Source organism: Hypanus sabinus, chromosome 11, assembly GCF_030144855.1.
Source record: "Hypanus sabinus isolate sHypSab1 chromosome 11, sHypSab1.hap1, whole genome shotgun sequence".
Lineage (NCBI taxonomy): Eukaryota > Metazoa > Chordata > Chondrichthyes > Myliobatiformes > Dasyatidae > Hypanus > Hypanus sabinus.
Genome location: NC_082716.1, coordinates 13,993,215 through 14,018,495, shown reverse-complemented (window position 1 = coordinate 14,018,495; position 25,281 = coordinate 13,993,215). Strand labels below are relative to the sequence as shown.

The window sequence follows — 25,281 nt, the reverse complement described above, 5'->3', positions numbered from 1 at the left end:
GGAGGCTGCAGACCCAATAGTTTGGAGTGTGTGTGGGATGTTGAATTTAAGTGGCAGGCACCAGGAGCTCAGAGAGGCCACAGAGCAGTCACCCTAACTGCATTTGGTTTCTCCAATGCAGAGGAGACAACATTGTGAATACATAGCCTTGCAGATCATCATGACTTGGAAGTCCTGGTATTCCCAAAGCTTCCTTTGAAAATCTAGTAGTTATCTTTATTATGTAACCTGTTGTGCATATTTTTAACTTCAATACTTCCTTATTACAAATTTCACTTGCATACACCAGAGGGTGGTTTGCAGATATTGGGTGAATTGTCAACATATCTTCGACATTTCAGAGGCTTGAGAGGACAATAACGTACAAGAGATTACAGATTGAGCACCTGAGGGCACTGATATCGACAGTGAAAAATAAAACTAAAGAGGACAAAACTGTCTTAAAGAAGGCAGCACAAACTCAAAAAAGAAGAGCAGAGAGATTTGAAGCTGCCATGGGAAACCTTAATTCTCAAATGAAAGACAAGGTATCTTATGAATTTAATGTTTCTGTAAAAGCACTTTTCTCCCGTTTCTTCCATTTCAACATAAAGATGAACACATTTGTATTCTAACAGTAGGTCAGTGATTTATCCCTGCATGTCTAAAACATACTGATTTTTAAAAAAGGAGCTCTAACCTTGTTAATTTGTTTGTCATCTTCCAGTGTTGTTGAATGTGCATCGGGAAAGTAAAATTAACAGGGAAGTACTCAATTTGTAAGCTGGGCTCCCAATCACTACAATTACCCACTCTCCCAGCTTGAGGAACTTTGCATGGCTGGAGTTCCACACTGTTACCCAGGAAGACTGGATTGAAGATTGGCTCTGTGGTTTTTGTTTTTTATGTACCATGTCCTTTGACATGGATGATCATGGTCTTTCCATGACTCTGATTGTTCTCGGCAAACTTTTTTTATAGAAGTGGTTTGCCGTTGCCTTCTTCTGGGCAGTGCCTTTAGAAGACGGGTGACCCCAGCCATTATCAATACACTTCAGGCATTGTCTGCCTGGTGTCAGTGGTCACATAACCAGGGCTTGCGATAGGCACCAGCCACTCATATGCCATCCAGCATCTGCTCCCATGGCCTCACGTGACCCTAATCGGGGAAGGGGGGTGCTAAGCAGGTGCTACACCTTGCCCAATGGTGACTTGCAGGCCAGCATAGGGAAGGGCTGCCTTATGTCTCCTTAATCGAGACATTCCTCCCCACCACCCTGACTCTGTGGTACATCAAGAGGTACAGAATGGAGGTTTGTGTGTGCCACAGGTTCAGCGCTGCGACCTTTGTAATTTATATCAATGATTTGATGTGAGCGTTTGAGGCATGAGGCATGGCATGAGTGAGTTATTAGGAGAGGTTGTAAAGACTAGGACTTTTAATCCTGGAATGAAGAGGTGACCTGACAGAGATATCCAAGATCATGAAGGGTATAAACAATGTGAAAATATATAGAGCTGCTCCCAGGAAGGTGATGCTAAAAACAAGTAGACAGAGGTTTAGGATCAGAGGTAATAAATTCAAAATGGACTCTGGGGCAGCTTCTTCATGCAAAGGGTGGTATTTTTTTTTAAATGACACTGGAAATAGTGTTTGAGACAGACATATCGGCAACATTTAAAAACCAACTAGGTGAGTACATGGATTGGAAATAATCAGAGGGCTATGGGCCAAATGCTGGGAATTAGTACTGGCTCACTCGTAACACAGTCAGTATGAATGAGTTGGCCTGAAGGGCTTGTTTGCATGCTGTACGACTCTACAGGATCAGTACAGAGTGGGGTCATAACTCCTTGGTCTCAAAACAACCCTTTGTTCTGACATTGGTGTGAATCGTTTCTTAGGAAATGAAATTATTAGAAGCACAAAGGACCCTTGGTAGCTGGAACAGACAGTACAGTGCAGTTGCAGAAGACAAAGCCCAATTAGAAACTGAAGTCATTTCACTTTCTGGGTGAGTAGACATTATATAAGGTATGCTTAAAAATAATGAACTGTTGTCAGTCTCAGTTCTGTTTAGACATAGGTGATCATAGCATAGAAACAGCATAGAAACAGGCACCTCAGCCAAGCAGGTCCATGTCAACCACAATGCCCATCCAAGACAGTCCCACTTACCAGTGTTTGGACCATGATCCTTCCTAATCCATGTACCCGTTGTTATTGTATCTCCTTCAATCACTTCCTCGAGTTTGCACAGCAGGCTCAATGGGCCAACTAGTGGAGTGGTACCACAGCACTGAATGTCAGTAAGATGAAAGAGCTGATTGCAAGCTTAGGAAGGGTAAGACGAAGGAACACATACCAATCCTCATAGAGGGATCAGAAGTGGAGAGAGTGAGCAGCTTCAAGTTCCTGGGTGTCAAGATCTCTGAGGATCTAACATGGTCCCCAACGTATCGATGTAGTTATAAAGAAGGCAAAACAGCAGCTATACTTCATTAGGATTTTGAAGACATTTGGCATGTCAAATACATTCAAAAACTTATATAGTGGTACAATGAAGAGCTTTCTGACAGGCTGCATCACTTCAGGGAGCGGTGTTTCAGAAAGGCAACGTCCATTATTAAGGACCCCCAGCACCCAGGGCAGGCCCTTTTCTCACTGTTACAATCAGGTAGGAGGTACAGAAGCCTGAAGGCACACATTCAGTGATTCAGGAACAGCTTCTTCTCCTCTGCCATCTGATTCCTAAATAGACATTGAATCTTTGGACACTGCCTCAATTTTTTTAATATACAGTATTTCTGTTTTTACATGTTTTTTATCTATTCAATATACATATACTGTAATTGATTTACTTGTTTATTATTATTTTTCTCTGCTGGATTATGTATTGCATTGAACTGCTGCTGCTAAGTTAACAAATTTCATGTCACATGCCGGTGATAATAATTCTGATTCTGAAGACTTTTGCACAGTACTGTATTCGTCAATGTGGAGTGAAGAGCAAGTTTTTAAATGTGGCGGCAGAAAAGGCTATTGGAAATGGCAAGAGTGGAGCACCATGGGAGAAGGGTGGGACTGGTGGCAGAGAGGAGTACCAGGGACAGGATGTTGTGAAATTTGTTTTTTTGTGTGGCAGCAGTACAGTGCAATACATAAAATGAGTATCATAAACAAGGCAGATGAACTTAGACCATTGATCAATACATGGAAATGTGACTTTGTGGCCATTGAAGAAATTTGGATGTCTCAGGAGCAGGAATGGCTGCTGAGTGTGCCAGGCTTTAGATGTTTCAAAAAGAACAGGGAGGGAGGCAAAAGGGTCATGGGCGTGGCATTACTAATTTGGGATAGTGTCACGGCTGCAGAAAAGGGGGAAGTCATGGAGGGATTGTCTGCTGAGTCAGTGTGGGTTGAAGTCAGAAACAGGAAAGGGGCAATAACTCTACTGGATGTTTTTTTATAGACCCACCCCAATAATAACAACGATATGGGGGAGCAGATAGGGAGGCAGATTCTGGAACGGTGTAATAATACTGGAGTTGTTGTGATGGGAGATGTTAAAAGCAGATACAATGGAGTATTTTAAGAGCCTCTTAGATAGGCACAAGGAGCTTAGAAAAATAGAAGGCTATGCGCTAGGGAAATTCTAGGCAATTTCTATAGTAGGTTACATGGTCGGCACAGCATTGTGGGCCATAGGGCCTGTAATGTGCTATAGATTTCTATATTCTATGTGGCACCATGCAAAAGCCTTGGGCACCCTAACTATATACTGTATATCATAAGACCATAAGACATAGGAGCAAAGTAGGCCATTTGGCCCATCAAGTCTGCTCTGCCATTCAATCATGGCTGATCCTTTTTTCCTCCTCCTCAGCCCCACTCGCTAGCCTTCTCCCCATAACCTTTAACGTTGTGGTCGTTCAAGAACATATCGATGTCTGCCTTAAATACACTCAGTGATCTGGCTTCTACAGCTGCCTGTGGTAACAAATACCACAAATTCAACACCCTCTGGCTGAAGAAATTTCTCCACATCTCTTGTCCAAGACCTACCCCCCCCCCCCCCCAAGAAACATCCTTTCCACATCTACTCTGTCCAGGGCTTTAAACATTCGAAAGGTTTCAATGAGTTCCCCCGTCATCCTTCCAATATATTCCAATAAGTACAGCCCCAGAGCCATCAGAATTTCCTCATATGATAACCCTTTCATTCCCAGAACCATCCTTGTGCACCTCCTCTGAACCCTCTCCAATGCCAGCACATCATTTCTTGGATAAGGAGCCCAAAGCTGTTCACAATACTCATGATGAGGCTTCACCAGTGCCTTATAAAGCCTCAGCATCACTTCCCTGGTCTTGTATCCTTGACCTTTTGAAATGAATGCTAACATTGCATTTGCCTTCTTCACCACCGACTCAACATGCAAGTTACCCTTTAGGGTGTCCTACACAAGGACTCCCAAGTCCCTTTGCTTCTCAGATTTTTGGATTTTCTTCCCATTTAAAAAATAGTCCGCACATTTATTTCTACTACCAAAGTGCATGACCATGCATTTTCCAAAATTGTATTTCACTTGTCACTTTCTTGCTCATCCTCTTAATCTAAGTACTTCTGCAGCCTACCTGTTTCCCCATTAATCTTTGTATCATCTGCAAATCTGGCAACAAAGCCATCTATTCCATCATCTAAGTCATTGATATACAGCATAAAAAGAAGTGGTTCCAACACTGACCCCTGCAGAACACCAGTAGTCACTGGCAGCCACCAGGAAAGGATCCTTTTATTCCCAGTCACTGCCTCCTACCAATCAACCAATGCTCTAACCATGTTCATAACTTTCCTGTAATACCAGGGGGTCGTAACTTGGTAAGCAGCCTCATGTATGGCACCTTGTCAAAGGATTTCTGAAAATCCAAATATATAATATCCGCTGCATCCCCTTTATCTATCCCACATGTAATCTCCTCAGAGAATTCCAACAGGTTTGTCACACAAGGTTTTCCCTTGAGAATCCATGCTGAGTTTGTCCTATCATATCCTGTGTCACCAAGAACTCCATCACCTCATCGTTAACAATTGACTCCCAACATCTTCCCAACCACTGAGGTCAGACTTACTGGTCTATAATTTCCTTTCTGCTGCCTCCCTCCTTTCTTAAAGAGTGGAGTGACTTTTGCATGATATACTGTATGTGCCTATCAGTTTTACACAGTACTGTATATAGCCTTGATTAGTTCTTTCTGAAAGATATCTAGCCATATAACCATATAACCATTACAGCACAGAAACAGGCTTAACTCTGCCCTTCTAGTTTGTGCCGAACGCTTATTCTCACCTAATCCCACTGACCTGCACTCAGCCCACAACCCTCCATTCCTTTCCTGTCCATATACCTATCCAATTTTTTTGTAAATTACAATATCGAACCTGTCTCTACCAGTTCTACTGGAAGCTATTTCTACACAGCTACCACTCTCTGTGTAAAGAAGTTCCCCCTCATGTTACCCCTAAACTTTTGCTCCCGAACTCTCAACTCCTGTGCTCTTGTTTGAATCTCCCCTACTCTCAATGGAAAAAGCCTATCCACATCAACTCTATCTATGCCCCTCATAATTTTAAATACCTCTATCAAGTCCCCCCTCAACCCCTTCTACGCTCCAAAGAATAAACAGCTAACTTGTTCAACCTTTTTCTGTAACTTAGGTGCTGAAACCCAGGTAACATTCTAGTAAATCTCCTCTGTACTCTCTCCATTTTGTTGATCTTTTTCTTATAATTCAGTGACCAGAGTAGCCAAAGCCACTTTTCTGTTCTTTCCCCAACATGGAACATATTTCTTCTTTCTCTCGACATTTACAGTTGGATGTTTCCACCTCCTTTTTAAGTTTACTTCTATATGATAACAATCTCCTCCTTAAAATTGTTTCTACATTGCTAATTATCTGTATCATTTGATCTGTAAACAATTTCCTCTCTCCATTAAAAACTTGTCCTGCTTTGCTTCTTAGCCTAGTTTGTCGCCTTTTAGACACGCTAAGAAGTCCCCAAGAGCTTCTTACGCCTTTGAATCAGAACTAGTTATCCATATGTGAAAAGCATTCCTGATTTAAGGATTGGCATAGGGCACACCTAGTCTCAGTTTACTATAATAGAGACAGCCAATGTCAAGTGTTATATTGCTTTATCTATCTGAACCTTAGAAGGAGACGAATATATTTAACTCCTTAAGTGGATTGTAGATTTATACATCAGAGAAACAGGCCATTCTGCCCAATTTGTCCATTCTGACCATGATTCACATTTAAGCTACTCCCATTTGCCTGAATTTGACTCATATCCCTCTGGAGCAGGCAATCTCAAACTCTTTTATACCATGGACCAATACCATTAAGCAAGGGATTTGTGGACCCCAAATTGTGGGAACCTCCGCTCTAAACTTTTCCTCTCCATGTACATATACCAAATTTCTTTTAAATAATTTGTTATTATGCCTGTATCGATCACTAACTCTGATAGTTTGTTCTATATATGTACTATTCTCTGCATTTAAAAAAAAGTTGCTCCTTAAGTGCCTTTTAAATCTTTCCTCTCTCATCTTGTACCTATTCCTTCTAGACTTTGATTCCTTTCCCTGGGAACATTTGGTATGGCATAGTTGACTCTGCTATTTTTAACCTGATAGAACAGCAACCTAGACAAGGAATCAATGTCATTAGTTCTAAATATGCCCTGCATTAACACTGCCAGCATGGTTAGCAAGCTTCTGAGTTTATGGACTGTGCTCTCCTTAATATTAATACCAGAGGTGGAAACATAATATTTCTAGAGTAATATAACTGAATACTATTTGTACATCTTGTGTGTATTCGGAAGGATTGTGCACTTTTTGTGTTTAATTGGGTGTGTTTGCTGAAAATGTTGGTTTGTGATAATTGTGGTATTGCACTTTCTATTTCAAACAGGAAAGCAGATGCTCTAAAGGAGCAGCTTAAGAAAACTACAGAGAGGGCCACATGTACAAGCCGTGAACTTCTGGAGAAACTGCATATCACCAGTTCAGAAAATGCTTGTCTCCACAAGGAGAATGCACAATTAAAAGTTCAGTAGAACATTTAAACGTTAATTTGGAATTAATACAGGATTGATATGTTAGCAATAGAAAAAGTGCAGAAGATTTCCTAGGGTGTTGCATTGAGTGGAATTTCAAGGAATGACTGTTTATTTTCACTGAAATGTAGGCAACTGAGGGGTGACCTTACAGGAAGCTGCCATCCACATACTCCTCCAAACTGCTCTTAAATGTTGCAGTCAAGCCTGTATCCATCACTTACATTGGCAGCTCATTGCACATTATGTCACGTTTAATAAACTCCTTTCATTTTCTTTCTCTGCCCAGTTGAGAATGTTATCATTTTAAAATAACATGGCCTATCACCCTTGGCATTTTATGTCAAATTGTATGGATTGGCCTCTTCTTTCGTGCCAGTCCTGCTATTTCTCAGAAAGTTAAGGTCAAGATATTTCTCAATGCCTGCGTTTGTTCCTTGAATTATTTAAAATTCTATTTACTGTGCATTTGAACACATACTTGTATGTGTTTTCCCAAAATAATTATCTTTAACATAAAGTTAGGAATTCAAATGGAGGTTTCCATTTAAATAGTTTTTCTCTCTGGAGCAAAGGAGGATGGGAGATGATAGAGGTGTACAAGATGATAAGAGGCAAAGATGGCCTTTTTCCCAGAGTGGAAATGGCTAATACCAGCAGGCATAATTTTATGGTGATTGGAGGAAAGCACAGGGGGGTGTAAGGAGATAAGTTCCTTTTACACAGAGTCGTGACTGTGTACATTAGGGGCATTTAAGAAACTCATAGATAGGCATAAGGACAATATAATAATGGAGGGCTCTGCAAGTGTTAAATTTCTCCTGGAGTGGATTAGTAGGTTGTACTGTGCAGTAGTGTTCAGTGTTCATCAGCCAGTAACCTGGAAGACCACAACCTATGAGGACTGAAAATAACAACTCCACCTTGCTACAATCAACACTGGTGCAACTCAGCGATGTGCTTAGCCCACTGCTCTGCTCTCTCTACACCCATATCTGCGTGGCTAGGCACAGCTCAAATGCTATCTATAAATTTGCTGATGATACAACCATTGTTGGTAGAATCTCAGATGGTAACGAAAGGGCGTAAAGGAGTGTGATATACCAGCTAGTTGAGTGGTGTCACAGCAACAACCTGGCATTCAATATCAGTTAGGTGAGACTATCGGGACCCTGAGGACTTGTGGAAATGGTGTGGTGGTTTCTTTCGAACTTATAGTCTTTTAACATCTTTGGACTATTTTTACTGTGCCCATGGTCTGTTTTTTTTTATCAATTATGCTATTGTTTGCACTGTTGTAACTATATGTTGTAATTATGTGGTTTTGTGCAGGTCTTGTAGCTTTAGTTTTTGGAATTGTTTTGTCTAGTGGATTTGGAGCTCCTTTCCAGGGAACGTGCTAAGATAGTCGCGCAATATTAATACGCAGCAGCCTCTCTGGACTCTGGATTGGGGATTGCCAAACGTTATGTGGATTTTCTAGTGTAGTCTGTTTTGTCATGTGCTTTTGTGATATCGTTCTGGAAGAACGCTGTCTCATTTTTTAACTGCATTGTATTTGTGGTTTCTAAATGACATTAAACTGAATCTGAATCTGAACTGATTGCAGACTTCAGAAAGGGTAAAACAAACGAATGCACTCCAATCCTCATAGAGAGATCAGAAGTGGAATGAGTGAACAATATGAAGTTCCTGGGTGTCAATATCACTGAGGATCTAACCTGAACGCAACTTATTGGTGCATGATGCAGCTACAAAGAAGGCATGACAGTGGCGTTAGGATTTTGAGGAAATTTGGTATGTCACCAAAGACACTCTCAAAGTTCTGACTGGCATGAGGGTCTACTGCACAGGATCAAAGTAAGCTGTAGGGATCAAAATAAGCTGTAAACTTAGTCATCTCCATCATGGGTACTAGCCTCCGTAGTATCCATGACATCTTCAAGGAGCGATGCATCAAAAAGGTGGCATCCATCATTAAGGACCCTGACATCTATGACATGCCTTCTTCACATTGCTACCATCAGGAAGGAGGTACAGACAATAGCAAATTTCACAACATATGCTGGTGACATTAAATCTGATTCTGACAGTAATCTAAGTGTTGATTATTAGGAGGGAGGAACTGTTATAATTGCTGTGTGCTACTCAATGATGCTATGGCATTATTATTCACAGGTTTCATTAGCAGCTTTAGAAGAAAGGACCACAGTAACAGCAGCAGAACTGCAGCAGCTCAAAACCAAAGCCAAACAACAAGAGGAGATTGCTCTGCAATATGAAACTCAGGTAATAAAAGATACAGCCAAAGCCAATTACTTAAAAGGGCATTGAAAAGCCTTTTTAAGCCCTTGTGAGGTTATCATAGATCCAATTGAAAATTATGTGACTGTACCAGCAAAATGGTGAGAAACATTTTGTGCATGATAAAACACTTAAATTTTGGTAATGTCCAGTATCTTAAAAGTGTAAAATTATACTGTATCTCATCAAATGTGCTGTAAGTGGTTTGGTCAGATTGGTTAATAGAACTTTGATGAGGAAGAGGGCTATCATCAAAAATGAAGTTCCCTTTCTTCTATAAAATGGGCTTTATTTTGAAGCACTTTGTTAGACTAAATGAAGACTGCAGTGGATGACTGATGTGCCAAATAAATAGATGTGTCTTGATGTAAATTCCAACAGCATGTAGACAGCAAGATAAATGTAAAAAATGAATCAAAACTGTAGAACACTGTACCTTTTGGCCAAAATGGTATCATTCTTCCAGGATCACGTTTTTTTTTTCCCAGTGTGGAAATATTAAACACCAGAAAGCGTGCATATAAAGTGAGAGGGGGTAAGTTCAAAAGAGACATGCAGAGCAAGGATTTGTTTTCAGGAATGTGCTGTCAGGAGTGCTGGTGGAGGAGCAGATAGTGTTGAGGAAAGAGAGAGCCTGCAGAGAGACTTAGATAATTTAGGGGATTGGGCAAAGAAATGCAAATGAAATACAATGTTGGAAAGTCTATGGTCATGCACATTGGTGGAAGAAATAAACGGGCAGACTATTATTTTGACGGGGAGAGAATTCAAAATGCAGAGATGCAAAGGGACTTGGGAGACCTTGTGCAGGACACCCTAAAGGTTAACCTCCAGGTTGAGTCAGTCATGAAGAAGGCAAAAGCAATGTTGACATTCATTTCTAGGGGTATATAAGAGCAGGTATGTAATGTTGAGGCTCTGTAAGGCACTTGTGAGACCACACTTGGAGTATTGTGTGCAGTTTTGGGCTCTTTATTTTAGAAAGGATGTACTGACATTGGAGAGGGTTCAGAGAAGATTCACAAGAATGATTCCAGGAATGAAAGGGTTACCATATGAGGAACATCTGGCAGCTCTTGGGCTGTATTTCCTGGAGTTCAGGAGAATGAGGGAGATCTCATGGAAACATTTTGACTGTTAAAAGGCCTGAACAGATTAGATATGGCAAAGTTATTTCCCATGGTAGGGGATTCTGGGACAAGAGAGCACGACTTCAGGATTGAAGGACGTCCTTTTAGAACTGAGATGCGGAGAAATTAATTTAGTTAGAGGGTGGTAAATCTGTCGAATTTGTTGCCATAAGCGGCTGTGGAGGCCAAATCACTGAGTGTATTTAAGGCAAAGATAGATAGGTTGGTTCTTGATTAGCCAGGGCATCAAAGGGTGTGGGGTGAAAACAGAGGAGTGGAAATGAATCAAGAACGGAATGATAGTTGTCATGGGGTATTTTAACTTCCACATAGATTGGGTGAATAAGGTTGGTCATGGAAGTCTTGAGGAGGACTTCATAGAATGCATCCATGATGGCTTTCTTGAACAGTGTGTTAGTGAACATACAAGGGAAAATACTGTCTTAGATCTAGTCCTGCGCAATGAAACAGGTAAGATTAACAATCTTGTAGTCAGGGATCCTTTTGGAAAGGGTGATCATAGTATGATTGAATTTCACATTCAGATGGAAGATGAAATAGTTAGATCTAAAACTGGTGTATTATGCTTGAACAAGGGAGACTGCACCGGGATGAGAGAGGAGTAAGCTAATGTGGATTGGAGCACAGGCTGTTTGGTAGGACGGTCAACGAACAGTAGTATACTTTCAAAGAGATTTTTCACAGCGCTCAACAAAAGTATATTCCAGTCAAAAGTAGGGACAATAAGTGTGGGGAGAGCCAGCCTTGGATAACTGAGGAAATAAAAGATAATATCAAATTAAAAGCTCGTGTACAAAGTCACAAAGAGTAGTGGGAGACTGGATGATTGGGAAAACTTTAGAAAGCAACAGGGGACAACTAAACAAGAAATAAGAAAAGGGAAGATAGAGTATGAAAGTAAATTAGCAGAAAATATAAAAACAGATAGCAAAAATTTTTATAAATATATAAAGCAGAAGAGGGTAGCTAAATTCAATGTAGGTCCCTTGGAAGACGAGAAGGGGAAATTGATATTGGGTGATAAGGAAATGGCTGAGGCATTGAACAACTATTTTGTGTCAGTCTTCACGGTGGAGGACACATCTAATATGCCAAAGAAGGATGTTATGGATGAAATGGGGTGTGAGGACCTCTATAAAATCACTGTCACTAAAGAGATAGTGATGAGCAAACTAGAGGGCCTGAAGGTAGATAAGTCCCCTGGTGCTGATGGGATGCGTCACAGGGTGCAGAAGGAATTGGCAGAGGTTATGGTAGACGCGTTGGTAATTATTTACCAAAATTCTCTAGACTCTGGGCAGGTCCTGGCAGATTGGAAAACAGCAAATGGCACGCCACTTTTTAAAAAAGGATGTAGGCAAAAGACGGGCAACTATAGATAGGCCAGTTAGCTTAACATCTGTCAACATTTCAGGCTGAGACCTTTCGTCAGGAAGTCCTGTTGTGCAGAGGGACTTGGGAGTGCTTGTGCATGAATCACAAAAAAGTTGGCTTGCAGGTACAACAGGTTATTAAGAAGGCAAATGGAATGTTGGCCTTCATTGCTCAAGGGATTGAATTCAAAAGCAGGGAGGTCATGCTGCAACTATACAGGGTACTGGTGAGGCCGCATCTGGAGAAGTAAGAAAGTTGTTTCCATTAGTAGGTGAGACTAGAACTAGGGGACATTGCCTCAAGATTCAGGGGAGAAGATTTAAAATGGAAATGAGGAGAAACTGTTTTTCCCAGAGAGTGGTGAATCTGTGGAATTCTCTGCCCAGGAAGCAGTTGAGGCTACCTCACTAAATATATTTAAGAAACAGTTAGATAGGTTTTTACATAGTAAGGGAATTAAGGGATATGGGGAAAAGGCAGGTAGATGGAGCTGAGTTTACGGACAGATCAGCCGTGATCTTATTGAATGGCGGGGCAGGTTCCATGGGCCGGATGGCCTACTCCTGCTCCTATTTCTTATGTTCTTATGACTGGAAGAACTGGATCAGCCCATGATTGAACAGTGGAGCAGACTCGATGGGCTGAATGGCCTACTTCTGCCCCTATATCTTATGGTCTTATATGATGGATGTGTTCAAGAAGGTAGAAGTTAAAAGAGCCTCAGGACTCATACCACCATGTTCAAAAACAGTTATTACCCCTCAACCATCAGTTCTTGAACAAAAGGGGAGAACTACACTCACTTGCCCATCCATTGAGATGTCGCCACAACCAATGATCTCACTTTAAGGATTTGTATCTTGTTATTTCATGTTCTCAGTATTTATTGCTATTTATTTACCCTTGCATTTGTACAGTTTGTTGTTTTTTGCACTCTAATTGATCTTCATTGATACTGTTGTAGTTACTATTCTATAGATTTGCAGAGTATGCCTGCAGGAAAATGAATCTCTGTCATACATGGTGACGTATGTGTACCTTGACAATAAAATTTACCTTGAAACTTTGTACTTTGAACCTTGAGGACAGGCACATGGATATAGAAAGAATGGAGGGATATGGACATTGAACGGGCAGAAGAGATTAGTTAGTTGGTTATTTAATTACTATTTAATTATTATTTAATTAGTTGGCCCTGTACTGTTAATATATATAGTATTAAATGCTTTACCACAGGACAATACAGCACAATACGGGCTTCTGCCCATGATGCTGTCTTGATCTTTAAGCCTATTCCAAGATTAATCCAACCCTTCCCTCCTGCATAGCCCTCTCATTTTTCTTTCATCCATGTGTCTATTTAAGAGTCTTTTAAATGTCCCTAATGTGTCAGCCTCTACCACCATCAGCAGCTGTGCCTTCCAGGTGGCTAACACTCTTTTAAATAAAATCATTCTTTGAGAACTCCCCTAAACTTTCCTCCACTCACCTTAAAATACCTCTGGTATTAGCCAATGCGTCCTTGGAGGAAAGGCACTGGCTGTCCACTCTGTCTCCTCATCTTTTTTATCTTATGATTTGAAAGTTGCATTTCTCATTTCAAGGTGTTGAAGAGACTGTTATTCACTCCTAACAATAGATCCAGTTTTTACAGATATCAGCAGATGAACTGAAGGGAGGTCTTGAAAAAGCTGCAGTGGAAAAGAGACAGGTGAAAAAGAAGGGAGATACAGAAAAATGGAAGGTAAGTCCTCAAGTGCATTTTGAATATAATGTTGTCATTTTCCTTAATATCAAATCAAAGAGAAATTGGCAGGTCTTCCTTTTTAATCTGATAGCCCTGAAGAGACACAAAATTTCTTGGGTTTTTATGAGTGACTTCATTCCTGGGCATTGTGTAAATTTCTGTAATAATTTTACTTTAACTTTTCTTTATTTTAAAAAAATGTAGCAACTTTCAGAATACACTGTCTGATTTAACAGCAAGTGCTCTCAACAGAGAGCAAGTGAATCGCCATGAAAAGGGCTGAGGAAACCAAGCAGTAGGTCTGACTCATGTGGTTCAAAGATAAAACATCAGCTTTAAAGATGAGCTGTCTTTGCTACATGTATATTGAAACACAGCGAAATGTGTTGTTTTGCATTGACAACCAATGCAGTCTGAGGATTGTGTTAGAGTCAGCCCACAAGGGTCACGGTGCTTCCGGCTTCACCTTAGCATGCCCACAACTCACTAATTGTAACCGTATAGCTTTTAGAATATGGGAGGAAACTGGAATCCCATGTGATCAAGGGTACTAACGCCAATGATCAATGAAGCGTAAGGCAATTATGCTAACTTCTATACTTTAAAAAGCTGGCAGAGGCGTGATGATAGAATGAATATCTCCATAAATAATAACAAACAATAGCCTGGATTGGAGGCAAAAATGTAATTCAGTGCTTTAGGATGAGACCCTTGCATTGGGGCAAAGAGGAAACTGGAAGACTACCAGTATATAGCAGTATGAAAGAGGCTATATAAATAACAAAGCTTTTGTTTGTGAATTTCAACAGTATAAGAGATAAAATGGCACTCACACAGCTCCCATGAGTAATTTCTTTTTTGTAGTTGATATGTGCTGAAAGAAGTATTTGTTTTCCTCATGATTTAAAACCATAAGATGTAGCAAAGTCAGAAAGTTAATTAATGGTTGTTGTTTATAAAAACAAATTCTCTGAAAATTGCCAGTTATTCTTTTGTAATTTTGAAAAAGATTAATTTCTAATTCGATGTATGATTTCTTAGGGCAATGAAAGGAATCACAAAAATTACAGACGTGATACAGCACAGTACAGAGTGTATTGAAAAAGGAAGGAGTTCTTCATTTCATGTTTATCTTTTCCTACCAACAGGAAAGCTGAGTAAATTCTGTTTAGGCCAGTATCTATTTAAATTATAAATTCTGAGCTAAAATTCCATTACTAAGAACTATTTATGACTGCATTTATATCTGATTAATCCTGATATTGTCAATTGACTATGTTGGAAATAAACTCTGTCTAAAGGTGACAATTAATTGCCAGTGTTGTAACTTTACTGATGTGGCAGCGCATGTCAATGATTCACTGTATTCCTAATGCGTGTCTTGATTGCTCCTCATAAACCCTGGCTATCTCTCTCTTAACCCACGTAGTCTAGGTCAGCAGAAAATAGCTTTTAACATTAGTAAACAGGAAACAGCTAGATGTACTTAGTATCTCTGGAGAGTTCATTTTGAATCAGTTGTTTGTCCAGCTGCTTCCATCAGAAATTTGCAGATACGTTCAAGACATTTAAATGAATTCAGCTGGATAATTGGTAATTATTTTATTACCATATATAACTGTATATAACCATATAACAATTACAGCACAGAAACAGGCCATCTCGGCCCTTCTAGTCCATGCGGAACGCCTACTCTCACCTAGTCCCACAGACCCGCACTCAGCCCATAACCCTCCATTCCTTTCCTGTCCATATACCTATCCAATTTTTTTTTAAATGACAATATCGAACCTGCCTCTACCACTTCTACTGGAAGCTCGTTCCACACAGCTACCACTCTCTGAGTAAAGGAAATCACCCTCATGTTACCCCTGAACTTTTGCCCCTTAGCTCTCAACTCATGTCCTCTTGTTTGTATCTCCCCCACTCTCAATGGAAAAAGCCCATCCACATCAACTCTATCTATCCCCCTCATAATTTTAAATACCTCTACCAAAATCCCCCTCAACCTTCTACGCTCCAAAGAATAAAGACCTAACTTGTTCAACCTTTCTCTGTAACTTAGGTGCTGAAACCCAGGTAACATTCTAGTAAATATCCTCTGTACTCTCTCTATTTTGTTGACATCTTTCCTATAATTCGGTGGCCAGAACTGTACACAATACTCCAAATTTGACCTCACCAATGCCTTGTACAATTTTAACATTACATCCCAACTCTTATACTCAATGCTCTGATTTATAAAGGTCAGCATACCAAAAGCTTTCTTCACCACCTTATCCACATGAGATTCCACCTTCAGGGAACTATGCACCATTATTCTTAGATCACGTTGTACTACCACATTCCTCAATACCCTACCATTTACCATGTATGTCCTATTTTGATTATTCCTACCAAAATGTAGCACCTCACACTTAACAGCATTAAACTCCATCTGCCATCTTTCAGCCCACTCTTCTAACTGGCCTAAATCTCTCTGCAAGCTTTGAAAACCTACTTCATTATCCACAATGCCATCTATCTTAGTATTGTCTTCATACTTACTGATCCAATTTACCACCCCATCATCCAGATCATTAATGTATATGACAAACAACATTGGACCCAGTACAGATCCCTGAGGCACACCACTAGTCACCAGCCTCCAACCTGACAAACAGTTATCCATCACTACTCTCTGGCATCTCCCATCCAACCACTGTTGAATCCATTTTACTACTTCAATATTAATACCTAACAATTGAACCTTCCTAACTAACCTTCCGTGCGGAAACTTGTCAAAGGCCTTACTGAAATCCATATGGACAACATCCACTGCTTTACCCTCGTCAACTTTCCTAGTAACCTCTTCAAAAAATTCAATAAGATTTGTCAAACATGACCTTCCACGCACAAATCCATGCTGACTGTTCCTAATCAGACCCTGTTTATCCAGATAATTATATATACCATCTCTAAGAATACTTTCCATTAATTTACCCACCATTGACGTCAAACTTACTGGCCAATAATTGCTAGGTTTGCTCTTAGAACCCTTCTTAAACAATGGAATCACATGAGCCAATCCTCTGGCACCATCCCTGTTTCTAATGACATTTGAAATATTTCTGTCAGAGCCCCTGCTATTTCTACACTAACTTCCCACAAGGTCCTAGAGAATATCCTGTCAGGACCCGGAGACTTATCCTTTTATATATTCTTTAAAAGCGCCAGTACTGCCTTTTCTTTAATCATCATAGTTTCCATAACTACCCTACTTGTTTCACTTACCTTACACAATTCAATATCCTTCTTAGTGAATACCAAAGAAAATAAATTGTTTAAAATCTCCCCCATCTCTTTTGGTTGCACACATAGCAGTCCACTCTGATTCTCTAAGGGACCAATTTTATCCCTCACTATCCTTTTGCTATTAATATAACTGTAGAAACTCTTTGGATTTATTTTCACCTTACTCTACTTACTACATACTTATACCAAATGCAGTGAAAAGTTTTTTTTGTTTCCAAACCTACCAGACAGATCATTTCGTACATTAGTATTTATATTGAGATAGTACCAAAGAAAAGTGATGTAGAATATCGATTTCTCCAACTTTCAGTAGCTTCTCCCCCATTCCTTCTCTCTTTTTCCATTCCCCATTCTGGTTCTGCTTTCATCCATTCTCCTCACCTGCCTATCACCTCCCTCTGATGCCCCTCCTCCTTCCCTTTCCTCTTGATAGGAGTGTCCTCTTCTATCAGATTCCTTCTCCGTCACCCCTTTACATCTTCAATCTATCTCCTCCCAGCTTCTTTCTTCATCTCCCCTCCTCCACCCATCCACTATCCCCCTCCCCCACCACCTTATTCTGGGTTAGTCCCCCTTCCTTCCAATCCAGATGAATGGTCTCTGCCCAAAATACCCAGTGTTTATTCCCTGCCATAGATGTTGTCTGACTTGCTGAGTTCCTCCATTTTGCGTGCATTGCTGTAGTAGAGCTTCTAGGACTTGATGTTTCAATCCCAATGATAAAGTCAGCACTCTCGATGTTCGCAGTGGCTTGGAGTGGTGATGAGGAGGGTAGCTACATCATCAGGGTCATCAGGTGGGCACCCTCCTTCTTTGATGTTTCATTGATAAGCCCACAATGTCTCCAGAGGGCTCAACGGTGCTACCTGGCATCCCAGAAACACCCCCCTCAGTTCGGTACCCTCCTGTCTTCATCTTGCAGCCCAGTTGTTGTCTTTCCTTTTAATCCAAATCCAATTGCTGCTTTCCTCTGCTGCATTTGACAAGGACTTGATTGTTTGTTGGAGTGAGACACCCCTCACCCCCACCTTCTTCAATAGACTGTTTTTAGATGTAGCAACGAATCCCCTGCATCCCACTTCTACAGGGAAAATCTTGATCTGCGTTCTGAGCAGCTTCAGTTGCTAGTTCAGAGTACTTGGTCTTTTTCCTCTCATAAGCTTCTTCAACACCATCTTCCCATGGTACTGTCAATTCCACAACATATGCCAGCTTGGCTGTTGTGGACCACAGGACTATGTCTGGCCGGAGTGTTGTAGCCGCAATGTCTGGGGGAAACACAAGCTTTTTCTCCAAGTCCACGTCCATTTTCCAATCCCGAGCAACATGCAGAATGCTTATGTCCTTTGATGGTACTTGGTGTTCTGGAGATTGGCCTGCTGGTACAAATCGTGTAATGTGGACATTTCCTGCCGATGTTTGTGGGAGAGTGTTTATGGTGGTTTGCCTCTGTTCCAAGATTGATGCCAGCTGTCTGAGAACTTGGTTGTGCTGCCAAGTATACCACCCCTGGCTGAGGCTTGTGGTGCATCCTGTTAAAATGTGCCTTAGTGATCCAGGTGCTTGACAAAGAGAGCAAGTGGGGTCTTCTCCCCACCACTGGTTCAGGTTCTGGGGTGTTGGTAGGAGGTCATAAGTGGCTCTTGTTACCTACCCCATAACTGGGTGTCTTACCAGCAAAGATAGAAGTATCCATTGGAGTCTGGTACAATTTTCAAAGCAGTGTTTATTAGTAAAATATACAAATCAATATCAACAATACAAATATATAGATAATACATGTTAACAATACTAAACCTAAAAGTGTGGGTGTAATAATAATCAATAATAAACAAGCTCTGTCATTGTCTAGGGGATAATGAATTATCATGGGAAAGTATAAAGTTCAGTTCATGTAGGCTGAGGTAGTTGTTGGTTCTTTTGTTGTAACCATTGGAGGGAGAGAGAGAGAGAGAGAGCGAACAGTGACAGCTACAGTCAGTCAAACCTTCCTTTACGTTCTTGATCCGTCGATGTGTTGTTGTGGCCATTCAGGTATGACCCCTCTCGCCTTTAGCTAGACCGTTCTTCTATGGTGGACTCGTCACCCAGGCAAGGGTGGACACACACACAAGCCCCCACCGGCCTCGCTACAAACACTGTGAGTTAAAATTGACCAATCCTTCGTTCAGTCTCCGATGGCCCACACCTTCTCGTGGGTTCCAACACTTAAGCAGTGCTCACTAGTGTGTCTCCTGGTGTGTCTGAGGGGTGTCTCCCCAGACCTCACTTTTATCCCTACTCACGGGGTCTCAGGTGTCAATCAGTTTTGAATGGCTTAGTCCATCAAACCAGCCCACTCCGGCTCTCCACTGAGGAATTTTAATGAACAGAATGGTACCAAGTAAACAGCCCTCTCCGGAGCCAGAAGTCTTTCAGGAGTCATAATATGGTGGAACAACAAGTCTCTTTCTCCCAGTGTTATCTCTCCCTTATCTGAAGCAAAGGGGGGGGGGGAAGATATGGGCAACTCTGTACCCTTCTGCCCATCAGAGTTGTTCATCCTTTGTAACACCCCCATCCTGCATTTTACAGGATTACAGAATCTAACAAAATACAGAAGTGTTTTTAACTACAAAGCAATACAGATATACATTCAACTTAGCATCTAGATTAGCAGTCAGCGATTACATTGTCACTTCCTTTAATATGGTGTATCTTAATAATTTCCTGTAGCATCAGACTCCAATTTAATAACCGTCTATTTTTTTCCTTTTCATCAGCAAAAAAAAACTAAAGGGTTGTGATCTTAGCTTAATTGTATATTACAAAATGTGAAATAATACAGGTGTGATTATACTGTGGTACATTACAGAAGTTTATGCAAATACTAATCTCTATTTTACTTTTAAACTTAACAGTCAATCTTCCATGGTGTTATCTTCATTATTTACAAGCTTTGTCGAATTCTCTCAAAACCAGATCCCATTATACAAAGTGGCATTTTGTCAACCTCTTCCTCTTTTCCACTTAAGTTTCACATGGTTAGCTTGCTCCCAGTGTGGAATAGGCTTTCACATACTCCTTTCATAGGAGTTATCTTATCACCAATGTTTTCCAAACTTAGCCCATTTTCTGAACTTCCACACAATACTTTATTTTTGAGCAAGTCATTAATTTTATCTACAGGACCCTTCATTCTATTAGTTTTCAGTTTAACAATTGCAAGTGATCCCTCTCTGTCAAAACAACATTTTTGGTTCTGTCCCTCCAAATCACATCCTTGAATAACATCAGCGAGTTGTTTACCTTTAAATTTCCAAACAAACTGTAATTGATTCACAGGCATCTTGTTAACAAGCCATTGTTCCTTCGGCATGGTTACTGCTTCTAAAACCAATTCAGACTTTAATTTTTCTTTATTCAATTTAGGAACAACACCTTTCCCTTCTCTTTCAATAATATTCACATCACCACCTTTCATCTCCTCACTAACTTTTAACACACCTTCTAACACAAACAACTGAGAATTCTCACTTTCCACTGGTATCAAGGTTAACCCTTTCTTCACTGAACCAAGTCCATCTGACCCAAAAGAACTGCATTCCTTTTCAACTAAATCAGATACCTCAGTAATGAGGGTAAACTCTCTCCCGTACAAATATTGGTTGAAACGTTTTACACCCAAGACCAGACGCAAGTCCTCTCTGAAAATCTGTGCACAAGTTTTCTCTGCAGCAGTAGGGGAACGTGATGCAAAGACTATTGGGCAGTCACTGTCATTACACATAACCTGTGACATGACTGCACTTATACCATAGGCGAGAGATCGCAGGCAAGCATCAATAGACAATGTGGATCATAATGTGAGAGTACAATATCACCATTTCTTTTACCTTTTGAAAGCCATCTCACACTGTTTTGTCCTTTGCCATTTCTTTCCAATTGAAGTAATGAGTTCAATGGATGGAGCACATTAGCTAGGTCTGGCAAGAAGCTGCTATAATAGTTGACAAATCATAAAAAAGACTGCAACTGTGACACGTCCTTTGGCCTTGGGGCATCACCATGATCTGAATTTTCTCAGCATACCTGTGTAATCCTTGTGTGTCAATCATGTGACCACAGTAAGTGATGCTTGGTTTAAGGAATTCACACTTTTCACGTTGTGCTCTGAGCCCATAACCTTCTAATCTTTTTAACGTTGTTTTGAAGTTTTGGAGATGTTCCTTGTTGTTCTTACTGGTAACAATGATGATATTTAGGTAACATTGAGTGCCACCACTGTCTAGCAGCACCTGGCCCATAATTTTCTGCCGGTGTGCAAGTGCAGATGATACTCCAAAAATAAGCCTTTTATAGCGCTAAATCCCTTAGTGAGAGTTTATGGTGAGAAACACTTTGAACTCTTCTTCTATCTCCATCGAAGGTAGGCTTCAGCTAAGTCCACTTTGCTGAAGTGTTTTCCTCCAGAAAGGTTTGCAAAGATATCCTCTATTCTGGGCAGAGGATATTGATCCAGTTTCAGTACTGAGTTGATGGTCACCTTAAAATCACTATAGATCCATTTTTCTTGCCTACTGGGACCACTGGCATTGCAGATGGACTCTACTCATCCTTGGAAAGAATTCCTTCAGCCTCCATGCTATCTAGCTCACTGGCTACTTTATCACAGATGGTACAAGGAACCCAACGGGCTTTGCAAAACTTGGGTGTGGCATTTTCATTTAAAGCTACTTTACCTTTGATATGTTTGAATTTTACAATGCCATCCTTCAACACTGCTGTGGCATTATCCAGTATTTTTCTTAATTTGCTTTCATATGGCTTCATTACAGGGAGTGTGGCATGCAAATGGTGAATGGATCTCCAATCAAGTTGTAGTTGTCTCAGCCAATCACATACCACAATGCTGGTCCTCCTGTTTTTACCACATACAAGCTCAATGTAGCCTGTTAGTTGCTGTATTTCACTGTTACGGATCTCATTCGCATGGGAGTTAACTATTCTCCAGTTATAAGTTCTTAGTTGGATATCTGCAGGCTTCAGTATGGTATTTTTGAAATGCCATTCAAACTCACTTTGTGGAATGACTGAAACAGCTAAGCCAGTGTCTAATTCCATTTTAATTAATTTGCTGTTCACTTCTGGCATAAGCCATATTGCTTGTTTATTGTTAATTTTCACATCTTAAATCAAAAGGCTGCACAATTCTGTGTCATGCTTAATCTTATCAGATGTTACATCAACAGCATGCAGATTAGGCTTTCTGAAACTGCAACTTGACTTTTTAGTTTCTTCTCTTCCCTGTGCAGTCTGTTTATTTTTGTCTGCCAAACATGCTCTTTGTATATGTCCTACTTTCTTGTATTTTCTGCAAATTTTGCCTGTAAATCTGTATTTGTTTTGAGTATGTGAGCCCCTGCCACAATAGTAGCACAGTTTGTTCAGCAAGGCTGGCTTCTGTTAGACGTTGCAACTCCGTTCACACTCACCTTTGTTACTGACTACAACTCAGTTGCATCTCTGTGGTTTCCATTGACACAGCGATATTCACTGCTTGTTTGAATGTAAGCTATGCTTCAGTTAGGAGCCAGTTTTGAATGTTTTCTTTTAAGATTCCACAAGCTAAGCAATCTTTTAGTGTATGATTAAGCCCATTACCAAACTGACAATGCTCACACAATCTCTTCATTTCAGCCACATATGTGGAAATAGACTCCCCTTCTTTTTGATTCTGCTTATGAAACCTAAAGCATTTTGCAATTAGCAATGGCTTTGGTTCCAAGTGTTCCTGCATCACATTTACAATAGTAGCAAAATTTATTTCTGCTGGTTTTTTGGGCCAGAAGCAAACTGTATGCCTTTAGCCTTAATGCACTTGGCAAAATTGGCACTTGCTTCTCGTTGGTCATTTCATTTGCATCAAAATACTGTTCCAATTGGGGAACAGATTGGGGCTAAATGCAAGCAAATGTGACAAGCTCACTTTGGCAGCTTGGATGGCATAGGTGAGTTGGTCTGAAGAGCCTATTTCTGTGTTGTTTCCAGTCCTCTAGTGATTCTTGAAGGATCGCCACGAATGCCTTCACAATCTCTTCAGCTACCTTTTTCAGAACCCTGTGGAGCAGTCTGTCCAGTCCAGGAGGCTTTTCCACCTTAAGGCCTTTCAGCTTCCCAAGAACCTTCTCCTTAGTAATACCAACAATCTATCAATCTGTTTTGCACCTTCCTTCCACCCCATCCAAATTCTTGAATGACACATCTGTGACACATACAGGATGCCCAGCACAATCCTCACTGATTTGATTTGATGCAAAATGGCACATTTCACTGTTTTGTTTCGATGTACGTGTGACAAATGAAGCTAATCTTTAAATCTGTCTTTAATCTCTTCAACATTAACTCAGCCAAAGCTGGTGTTCTATCTGTAGTTCTTGGCACCACACCAACGGAAAGACTTAATTACGCTACAGAGGATTCAAAGGAAATAAACAAGATAAATCTTTGTTTTATTTTGCAACAAAATCAGAAACAGGTTTAACACCACTGACCTAATTGTCAATTTTACATTGACAATGTAAAATTTTGTCAATTTTACATTGACAAAATTGGTCAATGTAAAGTGGCAGCAGTACATTGTAATACACAAGGGAAATTATGAGAGAGGAGTTGGCCAAAGTAAGTTGGAAGGAGCTGCTGGCAAGGATATCAGCAGACCAGCAAAAGTGTGTCTTTCTGGGAAAGACAAGGAAGGTGAAGGACATGTGTATGCCAAAACTGAAGAAGTACTCAAATGGTAAAATAGTGCAACGGTGGCTGACAAGGGAAGTCAAAGCTATTGTAAAAACAAAGGAAAAGGCATGCAACAAAGCAAAAATTAGTTAGAAGATAGAGGATTGGGAAGTTTTTAAAAACCTACAGAAAACAACTAAAGAAAAATCATTAGAAGGGAAAAGATAAAAAATGAAAGCAAGCTATAATAATATCAAAGTGGATAGTAAAAGTTTTTTTCAAGTATGTTAATAAGAAAAGAGAAATGAGTGGATATTGGACCACTAGAAAATGAGGCAGGAGAAATAATAGCGGTGGACAAGGAGATGGCTGATGAACTAAATGAGTATTTTGCATCAGTCTTCACTGTGGAAGACACTGGCAGTATGTTTGGTGTTGTAGTGTGTGAAGGAAGTGAAGTGGGTGCAGTTCATGTTAGAGGAGAGAAGGTGCTGAAAAAGCTGAAAGACCTAAAGGTACGTAAGTCACCTGGGTCAGAGCAACTGCACCCTAGGGTTCTGAAACAGGAAGCATTAGAGATTGTGGTGGCATTAGAAATTATCTTTCAAAAATCATTGAACTCTGGCATGGTGCAAGTCGACTGGAAAATTGCAAATCTCACTCCACATTTTAAGAAAGGAGGAAGGCAGCAGAAAGGAAATTATAGAACTATTAGCCTGACCTCAGTGGTTGGGAAAATGTTGGAGTCAATTGTTAAGGATGAGGTAATGGAATAGTTGGTGACACAGGATAAGATAGTACAAAATCAGCATGGTTTCCTTCAGGGAAAATCCTGCCTAATGAAACTATTGGAATTCTTTGAGGAGATTATAAGTATGATAGATAAATGGGATGCAGTGCTTTTTGTATATTTGGACTTTAAGAAAGCCTTTGACAAGGTACCACACATGAGGCTGCATACCAAGGTAAGAGCCCATGGTATTACTGAAAAGTTATTAACATGGTTAGAGCATTGTCTGATTGGTAAGAGGCAGCAAGCGGGGAATAAAAGGATCCTTTTCTGGTTGGCTGCCAGTGACTAGTGGTGTTCTGCAGGGTTTGGTGTTGGGACTGCTTCTTTTTATGCTGTATATAAATGATTTAGTTGATGGAACAGTTGGCTTTGTTGCCAAGTTTGCAGATAATACAAAGATTGGTGAAGGGGCAGGTAGTGTTGAGGAAACAGGTAGGATACAGAAGGACTTAGATTAGGAAAATGGGCAAGAAAATAGCAAATGAAATATAATGTTGCAAAATGCATGGTCATGCACTTTGGTAGTAGAAATAAATGTGCAGACTATTTTCTAAATGGGGAGAAAATAACAGGAATCTGAGGTGCAAAGGGACTTGGGAGTCCTTGTGCAGAACATCCTGAAGGTTAACTGGCAGGTTGAGTCAGTGGTGAGGAAGGCAAATGCATGTTAGCATTCATTTCAAGAGGTCTACAGTACAAGACCAAGGATGTGATGCTGAGGCTTTATAAGGCACTGGTGAGGCCTCACGTTGAGTATTTTGATCAGTCTTGGGCCCCTCATCATAGAAAAGATGTGCTGGCATT

At 40.4% G+C, this 25,281-nt stretch overlaps 1 protein-coding gene across 1 annotated transcript in view; it reads left to right on the top strand.

Moving 5' to 3' along the window:
• Nucleotides 1-25,281, top strand: part of LOC132401707 (outer dense fiber protein 2-like) — an 82,801-nt gene that overhangs the window by 41,955 nt on the left and 15,565 nt on the right. Inside the window, exons 9-13 of the mRNA XM_059983816.1 lie at nt 342-527; nt 1,885-1,994; nt 6,956-7,091; nt 9,279-9,389; nt 13,569-13,673. Of these exons, the coding sequence (XP_059839799.1) occupies nt 342-527; nt 1,885-1,994; nt 6,956-7,091; nt 9,279-9,389; nt 13,569-13,673 (648 nt within the window). The remainder of the gene's footprint in view (nt 1-341; nt 528-1,884; nt 1,995-6,955; nt 7,092-9,278; nt 9,390-13,568; nt 13,674-25,281) is intronic.